Source organism: Carcharodon carcharias, chromosome 4 (genome assembly GCF_017639515.1).
Source record: "Carcharodon carcharias isolate sCarCar2 chromosome 4, sCarCar2.pri, whole genome shotgun sequence".
Classification (NCBI taxonomy): domain Eukaryota; kingdom Metazoa; phylum Chordata; class Chondrichthyes; order Lamniformes; family Lamnidae; genus Carcharodon; species Carcharodon carcharias.
In genome coordinates, this window is record NC_054470.1 from 193,191,267 (window position 1) to 193,207,790 (window position 16,524).

Below are 16,524 nucleotides of genomic sequence, written 5' to 3' on the forward strand. Positions count from 1 at the left end.
CTTAAGCCCCAAGCCCAGCGATTCCTTCTCTAAACCTCTCCCCATCTCTCTCTCTCTCTCCCTTTAAGGCTCTGCTTAAAGCCCACCTCTTTTGACCAAGCTTAAGGTCACTCAGATAAAAACAAAAAAACTGCGGATGCTGGAAATCCAAAACAAAAACAGAATTACCTGGGAAAACTCAGCAGGTCTGGCAGCATCGGCGGAGAAGAAAAGAGTTGACGTTTCGAGTCCTCGTGACCCTTCGAGGGTCGAATGGTCACGAGGACTCGAAACGTCAACTCTTTTCTTCTCCGCCGATGCTGCCAGACCTGCTGAATTTTTCCAGGTAATTCTGTTTTTGTTAAGGTCACTCATCCTGCTCTGTACCCGCTGTCGGCGTTGAGTCTGGCAATGGCCTGGTGAAATGCCATGGGCGCCTTTCCTTTGTGAAAGGCGATATGTAAATGCAGGTTACAGTTGCTGTGGTGGTTCTTGCTGGTCCTGTGCCTCTGGGACCTGGTCTGAAAGTTGCAAACAGGTTGATGAAATGAAAATTCCACCTCCCCCCCCCACTTCCCCTTGACTTGTGATGGTTCAGCATGAATCGAGTTCAGGCAGGCTTATATCAAATTCCCAGCAGTTCCCAATGGTTTTGGACCTGTAAAATCGTCCTATTTCAACACTAAATTGGGAACGACAAAGGGAAAAGGTAGACTGAGTGCCTGAGATTGGTCCTGAGGCACATGATCAGAACAAAGAGAGCCAGACGTTCTGTCTGCTCTGGTTGCTTTATGTAGACACTGGATGTTAGGGTTGCCAACCCTCCGGGAATTGAAGATCAATCTCCGAGACAGTGCTGGGTGCAGCTCTGGAGAAAAATCATCATGACATTAAAAAGATCATTAAAAAAAAATTTCTTTACTAGATACAAAACATATTGAAAAGGGGTGGGGGGAGTCTGTTTGGCTGACAATCAAGCATCATCCAATTGGGTAATGAGTGTTTTTGCTTTCCAATTGGTGTAGGAAGGCCGTACCTCACGAGGATGGATATGTTGGCCGACTGACTAATGGCTGGAGCGTGGGGGCAAGTCATGTGGTGAAACCTCCAGGATTACATTTAGTCACAGTTGGCAACCCTACTGGGTGTCTGAATGAGAAAGTTGTTCTGCTCCCCCGAGCAGTAATATTCCTCACTTTGCTGTGCACACAATTCACAGGTTGGAATGAGTTAACATCCCATAAACAGTCAGACTGCCCTCAGTAACCCACTTTCTTCCCCCCTCCCCACCTCACCATTGGCGTCCCACATAGTTTACCAAGCTTATCAACAGATAAATGTTACAAAGTTCACAACAACAGAACCAGCCACATAAAACTATTTACTTTTCACTGTAACCCACTTACCGTGACCTCAAAGCACACAGCATGGAAAGTAGGTGAAAGGGCTAACCAGACAAGGAGTTTTAATACAAAAACAGAATTACCTGGAAAAACTCAGCAGGTCTGGCAGCATCGGCGGAGAAGAAAAGAGTTGACGTTTCGAGTCCTCATGACCCTTCGACAGAACTTGAGTTCGAGTCCAAGAAAGAGTTGAAATATAAGCTGGTTTAAGGTGTGTGGGGGGGGGGGGGGGGCAGAGAGAGAGAGAGAAGTGGAGGGGGGGTTGTGGTTGTAGGGACAACCAAGCAGTGATAGAAGCAGTGTTCTTTTGTTCTACTGTTGTTGACATCTTTTGATGATCTGCTTCTATCACTGCTTGGTTGTCCCTACAACCACAACCCCCCCCCCCCACTTCTCTCTCTCTCTCCACCCTCCCCCCCCACACACCTTAAACCAGCTTATATTTCAACTCTTTCTTGGACTCGAACTCAAGTTCTGTCGAAGGGTCATGAGGACTCGAAACGTCAACTCTTCTCCGCCGTTGCTGCCAGACCTGCTGAGTTTTTCCAGGTAATTCTGTTTTTGTTTTGGATTTCCAGCATCCGCAGTGTTTTTGTTTTTATCAAGGAGTTTTAATATTCATTCTCAGGGAGTCGATGTCATTAGCAGGGCCAGCGTTTGTTGCCCATCCCTATTTGTTTTGAGAATGGATAATACGACTGAGTGGTTCCACTAGACCACTTTAGTGGGCATTTAAGAGCCTATCGAGTTGGGTGTGGGTCTGGAGTCACATATGAGCCCGACTGGGTAGGTTCGACAGGTTTCGTTCCCTAAGGGAGTAGGAGTAAACCTGTTTCTTTCAATCTAACATCTTAACCATCTGACAGCTTCAGTCATTTTCCTGAGACTACATTTCCAGATGGTTGGCCATGCCCCATTATGGTGGTCCTCCTACCTTAATGGGACACCAAATAACCAGAAGGAAAAATTAAGACTCTCACAATCTTGTCAACTTTTTTGTAAGTATTGCTGAAAAAGGTGTTATGTCACTGACAGCAATGGCAATCGCCATGTTCCTTCGGTTGTTTGCAATAGGCAGAGTACATACCGTACTCAACCAGCCCACGCTTGCAAAACCCAAAACAAAATGTCTGCTGTTAGATATGAGTCCGCAATTGGGCAGCACTTGCTGAACAATCCTGAGTGCATTAATAACTACACTAACAACCAGTTTAAGATAATCAGTCAAACTTGTAACGTGGCTCGTTTACACTTGTTAAAAGTGACATACATTCATTCGCAAACATTCTCTGCAAAAGGAATGTTTCAAGCCTTGCATCTTTTTTGAGTTACCCGGGAGCTTGGGGGGGGGGGGGGCCTACAATTCCCTGTTACATCATTCATGGCAATGCCTCAGCCAATCAGAGTCGATTTGTCAACCAATCAGTACCCTTTTCACCTGTAGTAAAAATTGTTGTGATTGTTTAAAATTTGGTATTCTTGTGTTTGTCCTGATAAATGCAAGATGAAAATCTCCGGCAACATGTCTCTCTTTTTAGCAATACTGTACTGACAAGTAACTATGTTTTTAAGTGTATTTTAATTGAAAGGCATTGTTCAAAATTCAGTCTCAGGATGCAAGCGCCACTGGCAAGGCTGACTTTTATTTCCCATCTCCTCAGTGCCTCTGGGAAGGCAGTGAGCTGCTTTAGAGTCTTACATTCTCACAGCACAGAAAGAGGCCATTCAGCCTTCCGTGTCTGTGCTGGCTCTTTGAAAGAGCAGTCCAATTTAAACCAAAACATCAGCTTTTTCCCCATAACTCTACGGATTAATCCTCTTTTGAGTATACGTTCAATTGCCTTTTGAAAGTTGCTATGGAATCTGGTTCCACCACTCTTTAAGGCAATGTGGCATAGATCTTAACACGGTGTGTGAAAAGACTTCTCATTTCTCCTCTAATACTTTTGTCGATTATTTTAAATCTATGATCCCTGGTTATCGACCCACATGAAATAGTTTCTCTCTACTTTCTGTATCAAAAGTCTTGTATTTTCAAACACCTGTTAGCCCTCCCTTAATCTCGGATGGGCCGAATGGCCTCCTTTCTGTGCTGTACAAGATGGGCCGAATGGCCTCCTTCTGTGCTGTGCAAGATGGGCCAAATAGCCTCCTACTGTGCTGTAACTTTTCTTTCTTTTCTAACCTGCTCTGCTCCAAGGAAAACAACCCCAGCTTCTCTAATCTGTCCACATTAACTGAGTCCCCTGTCCCTGGTAACGTTCTAGTAAATCTCCTCTGCACCTGCTCCAAGGCCTTGACCTCCCTTCTATAAAGTGCAGTGCCCAGAATTGAACACAATACTCCAGCTGAGGCTTATAATCAGTGGTCTGAAAAGATGCAGCATAACTTCCATGTTTTTTTTGTGTTCAATGCCCCTATTTGACAAAGCCACGTATCCCATATCGTTTCTTAAGCATTATGTCAACAGGTCCTGCCATCCTCAGAAAGATTTCTGAATTGTCTCGGGTCCCTCTGCTCTTGCACTACTTTCAAATATTATCATTAGATTATCCTGATTTGTCCTGTACCCCTCCCAAAGTGCAGCATTTCAAACTTATCTGTATTATACTCCACCTTCCATGTGTCTGCCGATTTCACCAGTCCATGTCCTACTGAAGTTGGTCATGATCATAGTTGCTGTTTGTTTTATTGCCACATTTGTATCATCCACAAACTTCAGAATTGTGCTCCCTGTACCCAAGTCCAGGTCATTTAGGGTTAACAAGCAGTGGGTCCTCATACTAACCTTGAGAAGACCCCACAGAATTTGTCATTCCAGTCAGAAAAACATCATTCACCATCTACAAGGACAAGGGCAGCAGACGCACGGGAACACCACCACCTGGAAGTCCCCCTCCAAGTCACTCACCATCCTGACACGGAACTATATCGTCATTCCTTCAGTGTCGCTGGGTCAAAATCCTGGAGCTCCCTCCCTAACAGCACTGTGGGTGTACAAATCACGGACTGCAGAGGCTCATGGTGGCTCACCACCATCTTCTCAAGGGCAGTGAGGGATAGGCAAGAAATGCTGGCCCAGCCAGCGACCCCCACATTCCATTAACGAATAAATTTGAAAAAACTCGTCTCCTATTCCTTAACCAATTATTACTGTTTCTTTGATCCTAAGTGCTTCTATTTTCTGAATCAGTATGGTGTGGTACCCCATTGTCGTTTTGAAGTGTCTTATATATATAATAGCCATTGTGCTATCTTCATCACCCCGCTCTGTTACTTAATCCAAGAACTCAATGAGGGCAGTCAGTCAAGAGTTGCCTTTAACAAGTCCCTGCTGGCTTTCCTTCATTAACCCATGCTTCCTCAAGAGGGAATTCATTTTTGAGATTCTTCTTGGAGAATGGTGAAGGTGCTCCCACAATTGGATGTTCCAGAATTTTGGCCCAGCAACCATGTAGGGATACGTTCTTACTGGTACATAGTTCAATGGGTACTGGCCAGCCTCGTGTGCACCTCCCCACTGCCCTCTTGAGTCAAAGCCTGGCTATTCAGGTCGATATTACCTCCACCCAATACCTACAACGTAGCATGTTCCCTCAGGAACCAGCAGTCAGTGCTGGCTGGGTTTTGTTCTGCTTCATAATCTACAAGACACAAGCTAGTAGTAGCAGCAACAACCCTTCCCACCACCTCTCGGAGAGCAAATGGCTGTGGGAGCGGCTGCTCAATAGGGATCAGCTACTAAATGCACCAAGTGAAAACGTCAACAAGTCTTTCTACTCTGGGAGGCATCACTCAGCTTGACCCTGACCTTATCTGACACACCCTCTTTCCAGCAGAGAAAGAACAAGAACATTGGCACGGCCACGAGCTACAGGAACCTTGGGACAATTCTTTGCTGTGGAATAAATTTTTGAACCCTCTCGCTCTCTCTCTCCACCCCGTTATTTATAGGTTCTGACGCTAACCTTTGTTTATTCCTCCAAATAATATTCCATTTTAAGATGTGGGATGAGTTTTGTGTGAACATTTCACCTGGCCGCTTGTTAGTCTACACAACATACCCTAAGCACACAGACTGGAATCCCATGGAGGAAGGACACTCCCAGCTCTCTCCCAATTTCTCCTAATGATGTGTGCTTGGGTTGTGACGATCTGTGCTCAAGCAGGGGAGGAACAAGAGTGGAATATTAAGACAACTGCATTCAGTTGCCTGCTTTCCTTTGTAGCGTGTCTGACTGCCTATCTGACACTGCAAAGCCTCACGGTAAGAACCACTTCTTTAGTGTTGTCTCCCACTCTCCGTTGATTTTTTTTTTACAGAAACCTACGTGAAGACTCGGTTGGGGTGGGGGGGGGGCGTGGGGGGGGGGGGGGGGGTGGAATGGCTCGCCCGTGTTCAAAGAAAATGAACAACAGAGTAATGAAAGGATACGGGCAAATTCAGAGAGAAATCGCTGTTTGACCCACCAATCCGATTCCTTATTTCTCCATGGTCCTGCAAAACTATTGCCTCCCAAGCCAGTATCTGTTTCCCTGTGAAACACTAAGCCAACACCCCAGAACACTGCTGAGGGAGCAGTGTATTTTTGGGAAGTGGCTGTCCCTGGCTAGGCTGGCACTTATTGCTCATCGCCAGTTGTCCTTGAGCAGTTGCTGTCAGCATCCTGCAACCAAGTGGCTTGTTCAGTCATCCCAGAGGGAAATTAAGGGAAAACCACATTGCTGTGGGTCTGGAGTCACATGTAGGCCAGACCAGGTAAGGGTGGCAGATTTCCTTCCCTAAAGGGCATTTGTGAACCAGATGGATTTTGATGACAATCCAATAGTTATGAACAAAATGAGAATTTTATTCCAGATTTAATTAATTGAATTTAAAGTCCACCAGCAGCTAAAGTGGGATTTGAACTCATATCTTCAGGGTATTAGCTCAGGCTATTGGATTACTAGTTCCAGTGACAATACCAGTATGCTACCTTCGCTCTACAGGTTCCACGCCTGTTGCAATGTATCTGATCACCGCCTGGAAAGCAGAGTTTCCCCACTATCTCCTCAGTCACCAGCCGAGTCATCTCATTTCGGAGCCTTTTGAAGTGAACATCAAATGAGAGCTGATCCCCATGTAACAGTGTCCACAGGCAGTCAGTCCGGAGCATGGATTTGACATAGCTGTTTATCCTTTAACATACAGGTACGGTGTCAGGGAGTGGTTGAAATGGCTGGAGCTGCATGTAAATTCCAGGGTGATTTGTAAATTACAAGAGTTTATAAACTTTAGGCTCCAGCTGCGAGAATCCCGGCTCTCTCCCACTCCCCCAGATTCCCACTCCCGGGGGCGCACTCTCCCTCTCCCACAGATTCCTGCTGCCACTCTCACAAATGCTCTCTCCCATTCCACTGATTCCCACTCCTGCGGATGCTCTCTCCCTCTCCCTCAAGCTCTCTCCTGCTCCTTCACTCAGATGTTTTTTTTTACTCATTCATGGATTGTGGGGGTCACTGGCTCTGACAGCATTTATTGCCCATCCCTAATTGCCTTTGAGGTGGTGGTAGTAAGATGCCTTATTGAACCGCTGTAGTCTATGTGATGTAGGTACACCCACCGTGCTGTTAGGGAGGGAGCTCCAGGTTTTTGACCCAGCGACAGTGAAGGAACGGCAATACATTTCCAAGTGAGGATGGTGAGGGGAACTTCCACGTGGCGGTGTTCCCATTTTTCTGCTGCCCTTGTCCTTCTAGATGGTAGTGGTTGTGGGTTTTGAAGGTGCTGTCTAAGGAGTCTCAGTGAATTTCCACAGTGTATCTTGTAGATGGTACACACTGCTGCTACTGTACATCAGTGGTGGAGGGAGTGAATGTTTGTGGATATGGTGCCAATCAAGTGGGCTGCTTTGTCCTGGATGGTGTCAAGCTTCTTGAGTGCTGTTGGAGCTGCACATCCAGACAAGTGGAGAGTATTCCATCACAATCCTGACTTGTGCCTTGTAGATGGTGGACAGGCTTTGGGGAGTCAGGAGGTGAGTTACTTGCTGCAGGATTCCTAGTTTCTGACCTGTCTCTTATAGCCACAGTATTTATATGGCTAGTCCAGTTCAGTTTCTGGTCGATGGTAACCCCCAGGGTGTCAATAGTAGGGGATTCAATGATGAATATCGAGGGGTGATGGTTGGATTCTCTCTTGTTGGAGATGGTAATTGCCTGGCACTTGTGTAGTGCAGATGGTACTGGTCAGCCCAAGCCTTGGTATTGTCCAGGTCTTGCTGCATTTGGATATGGGCTGCCCTCTTTCAGATTCCCACTCGCTTCTACAGAAAAGCAGTTCTGGGATTGTGAAAACTTACTTTTCAGAAAATGGAACTCACAGGCACTTGGCGTGTGCAGGTTTGTATAATTTTTTTGTTTTTTTAATTTAAAAAGAACTTTACAACAGAATCCAAATTTGATAACTCACTTCAGAACAGGTGTAGGTTCAGGATTTTGTTTTCTTATGCACCGGATTAAATTAAAATTTAATACGATCAGAAACAGCAGCTGGGGGTGGTGGGGTGGGGGGGTTACATGGGGGGTGGTCACGTGTGGGGTGGTGGGTGGGGTCACGGGGGGTGGGTGGAGTCACGGGAGGGTGGGGGTGGAGATGATGCATGAATGAACAGCTGCGATTGTCTGCACGTCATCGGCATGGGAACCAACTCACTGCACAGACATTAAATACCACACTACACAGAAAGGGGCTTGGGGAGTGCGGGACAGCTAAATTACAGAGCGGTAATCGGGCTGTGGGGGCCCAAAGATCAAATGCAAGACACGAGCATTCAAAGCTCAGCCCATATGCACAATAAACAGCAGAATTAAAAAATAATTACAGTGTTCGATTGCAAATGAAGTTAAAAAACATAGTGCTTGCTGCAGAGTGACTGTACATTAGGCGGCAGGTCTGAAACACCTTGCCTGCAAAGGATCCAAGGATTTATTTTCAGATGCGTGACCAGCAATGCTTCTCCTGGACTGAGAGGAATCAGACACGCATTCACCATCAGACTTGCTGGGATGGGGTGAGGGTGGGGAGAATGGTTCTCTCTCTCTCTCCTCTCCCCCGCACCCTGGAAGTCAGCTCAGTGCTCTCCGTTGCTGACGTTGGCAGTACCAGGTTGTGTGGCTGTTGCCGGGATCCTAGGCATTTTCTTGGCAGGGCTCGGCGCGCACTGTGAACAACATGGACATCTTTAAAACATCAACACCATAACAGTTAACCCATCTTCACGCTGCAGCCCAACGCCCTATACCCAACCCCAGTCACCTCCCACACCCACCACCTTGCCTGACCCACCCAGCACATTATCCCTCAACTCCCACTATCTCATTAAATCCCTCACCGCCAGCAACCCCCACAACCCCAACATTGCGCCAGGTCCCTCGGCACCACCATCCCCACAAGGTCCCTCAGCCGCAGCAGAAGCCTCAACCCCACCAGATCTCTCAGCTCCACCTTCTGCAAATTCCTCAATCCGATCTCTCTCCCAAAACACATCCATCCCTTTTCCAACTTTTTCCCTTCTTCATCTTATTCTTTCATGGGATGTGGGTGTCGCTGGCTGGGCCAGCATTTATTGCCCATCCCTAGTTGCCCTTGAGAAGGTGGTGGTGAGCTGCCTTCTTGAACCGCTGCAGACCCTGTGGTGCAGGTACACCCACAGTGCTGTTAGGGAGGGAGTTCCAGGATTTTGACCCAGTGACAGTGAAGGAACAGCGATACATTTCCAAGTCAGGATGGTGAGTGACTTGGAGGGGAACTTCCAGGCGGTGGTGTTCCCATCTATCTGCTGTCCTTGTCCTTCTAGATGGTAGCGGTCGTGGGTTTGGAAGGTGCTGTCGAAGGAGCCTTGGTGAATTCCTGCAGTGCATCTTGTAGATGGTAACACTGCTGCTACTGTGCGTCGGTGGTGGAGGGAGTGAATGTTTGTGGATGGGATGTCAATCAAGTGGGCTGCTTTGTCCTGGATGGTACCAAGCTTCTTCAGTGATGTGGGAGCTGCACTCATCCAGGCAAGTGGGGAGTATTCCATCACACTCCTGACTTGTGCCTTGTAGATGGTGGACAGGTTTTGGGAGGTCAGGTGAGTTACTGGCTGCAGAATTCCCAGCCTCTGACCTGCTCTTGTAGACATAATATTTAAATGGCTAGTGCAGTTCAGTTTCTGACCAATGGTAACCCCCAGGATGTTGATATTGGGGGATTCAGCAATGGTAATGCCATTGAATGTCAAAGAGAGATGGTTAGATTCTGTCTTGTTGGGGATGGTCATTGCCTGGCACTTTTGTGGCATGAATGTTACTTGCCACTTATCAGCATAAGCCTAGATAGTGTCCAGGTCTTGCTGCATTTGGACATGAACTGCTTCATTGTCTGAGGAGTCGTGAATGGTGCTGAACATTGTGCAATCTTCAGCGAACATCTTCACTTCTGACCTTATGATGGGAGGAAGGTCATTGATGAAGCAGCTGAAGATGGTTGGGCTGAGGACACTACCCTGAGGAACTCCTGCAATGATGTCCTGGAACTGAGGTGATTGACCTCCAAAGACACCTTCCTTCATGCTAGGTATAACTCCAACTAACGAAGAGCTTTCCCCCTTACTCCAGTTTTGCTAGGGCTCCTTGATGCTACACTTGGGCCAAATGCTGCCTTGATGTCAAGGGCAGTCACTCTCACCTCACCTCGGGACTTCAGCTCTTTTCTCCATGTTTGAACCAAGGCTGTAATGAGGTCAGGAGCTGAGTGGCCTTGGCAGAACCCAAACTGAGCATCAGAGAACTGGTTTTTACTGATCTGCTGCTTGATAGCACTGTTGACGACACTTTCCATCACTTTACTGATGATCAAGAGTAGACTGATGGGGCGGTAATTGGCAGGATTGGATTTGCCCTGCTGTGTGTACACAGAACATACCTGGGCAATTTTCCACATAGCCAGATAGATGCCAGTGTTGTAGCTGTACTGGAACAGCTTGGTTAGGGGTGCATCTAGTTTTGCAGCACAAGTCTTCAGTACCATTGCCAAGTACATAGCCCTTGCAGTATCCAGTGCCTTCAACGTTTCTTGATATCATGTGGAGTGAACTGAATTGGCTGAAGACTGACATCTGTGATGCTGGGGACCTCCGGAGGAGGCCGAGAGGGATCATCCACTCGGCACTTCTGGCTGAAGATGGCTGTAAACGGCCTTATCTTCTGCACTGATGGGCTGGGCTCCCCTCATCATTGAGGATGGGGTTATTTGTGGAGCCTCCTCCTCCAGTGAGTTGTTTAATTGTCCACCACCAATTACGACTGGATGTGGCAGGACTGCAGAGCTTAGATCTGATCCGTTGGTTGTGGAATTGCTTAGCTCTGTATCTCACTTGTTGCTTATGTTGTTTTGCACGCAAGTAGTCCTGTGTTCCAGCTTCACCAGATTGACAGCTCATTTTTAGGTATGCCTGGTGCTGCTCCTGGCATGCCCTCCTGCACTCTTCATTGAGCCAGGGTTTATGGTCATGGTAGAGTGGGGGGGGGGGGGTATGCCGGGCCATGAGGTTACAGTTACTGGTAAATACAATTCTACTGCTGCTACTGGCCCACTACGCCACATGGATGCCTAGTTTTGAGTTGCTGTTTCTGTTCGAATGTATCCCCATGTAGCACAGTGATAGTGCCACACACCCTATCTGGTAACTTCTTTCACCCTTAACTTACCCTGTTTTGTGTGAAGGTGATCCTCCCAATTTCCCTTCTCACTTCAGTCCACTTCACCTTTACCCTCCCTCTTGCTGTGACTGGCACTTCCGGGAAAAATTGCCTGGGTCCAAACACTGTCAGCACCCTTTAACAACCTTAAATAGGTCAGTGGGAAGGTTGGGAATTGGGTGAAATGAGCTTTGGAGGGGGGGGTCCCACGTACCTCGGTGGTGGCAGCGTTGCCATGGGGAGCACCTAGCCCGGCCTCAAAGCTCCCATTCTCCAGGATGGGTCTCCTGGTGTAGTCACGGCGATGTTTCTCATCAACCTGGGTAAGGTACCACGTGCCGGGGAACAGGTCTTCCACTGAACCCTGGGGCTGATGATTCGCTGCAGGAGGCAAACCGAAAAAAAATTAGACAAGGGGACTGTGACCCCCCTTGTTCTAGACCCCCCATCCCCTCCCCATAGCCAGGGGAAACATCATCCTTTTTTTTGTTCCAAAGTTTAATACAAAAAAATTTCTGTACACTGGTACATGCTACATCTATACCGCAACTAAACACACACAAAATGACTCATATGAATCAGACAACATGGCATAAGTGTTTAAATTAATGTTACCCTCCCTACTATACCGTGAGCTTTTATTGTCTACAATAACCTTTGATGTGGCACCTTATCAAATGCCTTCTGGGAATCCAAATGCAGCACATCTTCAGGCTCCCCTTTATCCACAGTGTATGTTACTCCTTCAAAAGAACTCCAATAAGTTGGTTAAATGTGATTTCTCTTTCACAAAACCATGCCAACTCTTCCCTTCTCTTGAGCTTCTCCAAGCACCCAGCTTCTTAATGATCGAGTCTAACACCTTACATGGGCTCCCAAAGGCATTTGATACAGTGCCACACACAGACTTGTGAGCCAAGTTAGAGCTCATGGAATAAAAGGGACAGTAACAACGTGGATATGAAATTGGCTCCGAGTGGCAGGAAACAGAGTAGTGGCTAATGGGTGTTTTTTGGGCTGGAGGAAGGTTTGTAGTGGAGTTCCCCAGGGGTCAGAGTTGGAACCCTTGCTTTTCCTGATATATATATTAATGACCTAGACCTTGGTGGTTCAGGGCACAATCTCAAAATTTGCAGATGATAGAAAACTTGGAAGCACTGTGAACTGTGAGGAGGATAATGCAGAACTTCAAAAGGACACAGACAAGTTGGTGGAAAGGGTGGACAGGTGGCAAATGAAGTTCAATGCAGAGAAATGTGAGGTGTTTCATTTTGGTAGGAAGAACATGGAGAAGACAGTATTAAAATAAGGGGTACAACTCTAATGGGGTGCAGGAACAGAGGGACTCGGGTATAGTATTCAGGTACTGCAAGCAATTAGGAAGAAAAATGGAATGATGGTGATTTTTGCGAGGGGAATGGAATAGAAAAATAGGCAATTTTTACTGCAGCAGCTTAGGGCCTTGATGAGACCACATCTAGGATAGTGGACAGTTTTGGTCTCTTTATTTGAGAAAGGATATAATTGCGTTAGAAACGGTTCAGGGAAGATTTACTTGACTCATTCCTGGGATGAGGGACTTATCTTATGAAGAAAGGTTGGACGGGTTGCAGTTTAGAAGAAAGAGAGGTGATCTTACTGAAACATACAAGATCCTGAGGGGGCTGGACAGGGTGGATACTGGCAGGATGTTTCGTCTTGTGGGGTAGACTAGAATGCGGGGACATAATTTAAGGATAAGAGCTCTTCCTTTTAAGTTGCAGATGAGAAGAATTTATTTCTCTGAGGGTTGTTAGTTTGTGGAATTCTCTTCCCCAGTCATTGAATTTATTCAAGACTGAATTTTGATTTTTGATCGACAAGGGAATCCAGGGTTATGGGGGGGGCTGACAGGAAAGTGGATTTGAGACCACAACCACATCAGTCATGATCTCATCGAATGGTGGAGCAGGCTCATAGGGCCGAATGGCCTAGTCCTGCTCCTAGTTTTTTTGTTCCTATACTCTTCCATTCTTTCTGCTTCGTGTGTTTATCTAGATCCCCTTAAACGCATCCATAAAATCGCCTCAACCACTCCCTGTGGTAGTGAGTTCCACATTCTAACCACTGTCTGGATAATGAGGTTTCTCCTGAATTCCCTATTGGATCTTTTTAGTGACTAACTTATATTTATGGCCCCTAATTAGTGGGAAACATCTTCACTAAGGATATAAAAGGCTTTAGATAGGGTAGACGTTAGTACATCTAGAGCATAGAGCCCCAGTGTCCTGCTGATTGTTATAACCTCAGTTCTGGCATCATCCTTGCCAATATTTCTTGCGCCCTCTCCAGCGCCTCAATAGAGACCAAAACCATACATGGTACTCCAAACGTGCAGCACCTTTCACAACAGCAGAATGTTGCAAAGTGTTTTACAGCAGGTAGGTGTTATTGAGGTCTAGTCACTGTCGTAATGCAGGAAGCTGTGACAGCAAACGTGTGTACAGCAAGATCCCACATGTGATAGTGACCAGGTTATCAGTTTTTATTCACTGATTAAGGGATGAATATTGGTCGGAATGCCAGGGATAACTCCTCTGCTCTTCTTCGAGATAGTGCCGTGGGACCTTTTACAACTGCCTGAGAGGGCAGACAAAGCCTTGGTTTAACATAGTCATCTGAAAGACAGCACCTCCAACAGTGCAGCATCCCCTCACTATTGAACTGGGAGTGCTCAGTCTCTGAGGTGAAAGGGGCTTGAAGCCATGGGTTGCTGACTCAGAGGTGGGAGTACTCCCCACCGAGGTACAGCTGGCCCTGTACCCCCCAGTAGCTTCAGAGGGTGGTGACCGGGTCGGCGAAAAGGAGGCTAAAGGTTAGAGGGCAAACAGTGCAAGCATTAAATGCCCACGCACACAGTTTTTCCCTGCCCTCCCTGGGTTGCGAGGGGAACCGAGATAAATGCCCGCAATCCCTATTCAGCCGGAAGGTTCCCGAGTAGAGAAATGCTGGAGAAAGGTCAGTTTTCCTTGGGGCTGGGCCTGAGAGAAGCAGTGGGCACAAGCCCAGCGTGGGTACCGGCGGCTCATCGATGAGAATCCAGCAGCTTTTGCGCGATGATCCTACACCATCCAGAAGGGACCAGGTTGACTGGATTCACTAGGCTGCAGTGGGATTTGAACTGATAACCTCTGGTTCACCGGCGCAGTATGAAAACCAGCGACTATAACCACGCTCCCCCCCCCCCATATTAAATACCAGCACACACCATGACTGGAGGAGGAGCTAGAATCTGCTGAGCTATCACAGCCACCGCTCTAAGAGTTTGACTGAAAACAGACATAACAAAACTCACTGCACATTTTACTTTTAAGACCCCCCACCCCCAACCGATATTCGCTGTGTGAAGCGTCGACGACCTTACCCAAGTGGTGGGTCTCCTCCCTCAGCTTCATGCTGGTGGCAAACGTTTCCGGTGACACCTTCTTCCGGGAATCCAGCCGGGCCTGGAGGTCTGACAGGCTGGACACCAGCTTGTCCAGCGCAGAGCCCGGTGTCGCATCCTGGCTGACGCGGAGTGAGTACAGGGTAGCAGCAAATCCCGAGCCGTAGGAGAACAGGCCAATCCTCTGGCCAGCCAACTGCTGGGCAGTACGTCTGCGGATGGGAAATCACCGTCACTGTTCGGCATAGCCGGCGGGCATGGAGTGGGTCAGGGGGCTGCGGCATGGGGAGGAGGGGGAGGAGAGGGGAAGAAGAGGTCATGGAGGAGGGTACTTACTGGCCCAAGATGGCAGTCAGGCAGCCATAGACAGAGGGTGTGTACATGTTGCCATTCTGGTTGGAGACCAGCAGCGAAGGTTGGGTCTTCTGCTTAAAGATGTCGGCACTTGCCTTCAGGAAAGATTTCTCTACATCCCGGTCGAAGTAAGTGTCCTCCAGCTTCACATCTCTGTAAGCAAAGCGGGAAATATGTTAATCCCCAGGAGGGCAGAGCCCCACCCCCACCCCCCAAACCTTACCACTGACAGCTCTGGAAATCAGTGCCTTGACCCACAGGTCAGTCTCACCTGAAGGCCTCGAGGCCGGTGAAGGTACCGCTCTGGGTGTCGGGGTTGGAGTCACGTAGGAAATCGTTGAGAAGCAGTCGGGCCACGGACTTCTGGACCAGTTTGCAGTAGGGGGTGTGGAACACCATGTAGTCAAAGTCCTGCAGCGTGAAGCGAGCATCGCTGCCCTCTGAAACAAAATGGGCAACAGATTACTGCAGAGATAAAAACAAAAAACTGCGGATGCTGGAAATCCAAAACAAAAACAGAATTACCTGAAAAAAACTCGGAAAAACTCAGCAGGTCAATTCTTTCAACTCTTTTGTTCTCCGCCGATGCTGCCAGACCTGCTGAGTTTTTCCAGGTAATTCTGTTTTTGTTGTGAACAGATTACTGCTGTGTGCCGGAGACTGGATTCATTTGTACCCAGAGTCAGCACCGGGTGCTCCCAGGCAGGGAACGGTGCAGCCAGCTCTACGATACAGTCACACTCGCATATGGAAAATATCAGGCAGGAAAAGAGCAGCTGGTGCAGCCAGTATGTCCCATACACTAGGGAATTCCCTTAGGTTTCAATTAAATCCATCAAACCTAATCAGAATACTTAATGGAATGTTAGTCTCTAGTTTAAAGTGGGCTGGATTACAAACGGGAGGAGTAAATGCTTCAGTTGTATACATTTGGTTAGATAGTGTGTGTACCTGTCCTGGGAGTGTTTGATGGACAGTGTAGAGGGAGCTTTACTCTGTATCTAACCCCATGCTGTACCTGTCCTGGGAGTGTTTGATGGGGACAGTGTAGAGGGAGCTTTACTCTGTATCTAATCCTGTGCTGCACTTGCCCTGGGAGTGTTTGATGGACAGTGTAGAGTGAGCTTTACTCTGTATCTAACCCCGCGCTGTACCTGTCCTGGGAGTGTTTGATGGACAGTGTAGAGGGAGCTTTACTCTGTATCTAACCCCGTGCTGTACCTGTCCTGGGAGTGTTTGATGGGGACAGTGTAGAGGGAGCTTTACTCTGTATCTAACCCCGTGCTGTACCTGTCCTGGGAGTGTTTGATGGAGACAGTGTAGAGGGAGCTTTACTCTGTACCTAACCCCGTGCTGTACCTATCCTGGGAGCGTTTGATGGGGACAGTGTAGAGGGAGCTTTACTCTGTATCTAACCCCGCGCTGTACCTGTCCTGGGAGTGTTTGATGGGGACAGTGTAGAGGGAGCTTTACTCTGTATCTAACCCCGTGCTGTACCTGTCCTGGGAGTGTTAGATGGGGATGGAGTAGAGGGATCTTTACTCTGTATCTAACCCCGTGCTGTTCCTGTCCTGGGAGCGTTTGATGGGGACAGTGTAGGGGGAGCTTTACTCTGTATCTAACCCCGCGCTGTACCTGTCC

General features: G+C 47.7%; 1 protein-coding gene across 6 annotated transcripts in view; it reads right to left on the reverse strand.

Moving 5' to 3' along the window:
- Positions 1–7,758: 7,758 nt before the first annotated feature.
- hmgcs1 (3-hydroxy-3-methylglutaryl-CoA synthase 1 (soluble)) overlaps positions 7,759–16,524 on the reverse strand; it is an 87,942-nt gene continuing 79,176 nt past the window's right edge. For all 6 annotated transcript variants that reach the window (XM_041185452.1, XM_041185451.1, XM_041185455.1 and 3 more), the window contains exons 5-9: positions 15,155–15,323; positions 14,866–15,036; positions 14,509–14,741; positions 11,320–11,486; positions 7,759–8,584 (exon numbers count right to left, since the gene is read on the reverse strand). In XM_041185452.1, coding sequence (XP_041041386.1) covers positions 8,495–8,584; positions 11,320–11,486; positions 14,509–14,741; positions 14,866–15,036; positions 15,155–15,323 — 830 coding nt within the window. In that variant the 3' untranslated portion in view covers positions 7,759–8,494. The remainder of the gene's footprint in view (positions 8,585–11,319; positions 11,487–14,508; positions 14,742–14,865; positions 15,037–15,154; positions 15,324–16,524) is intronic.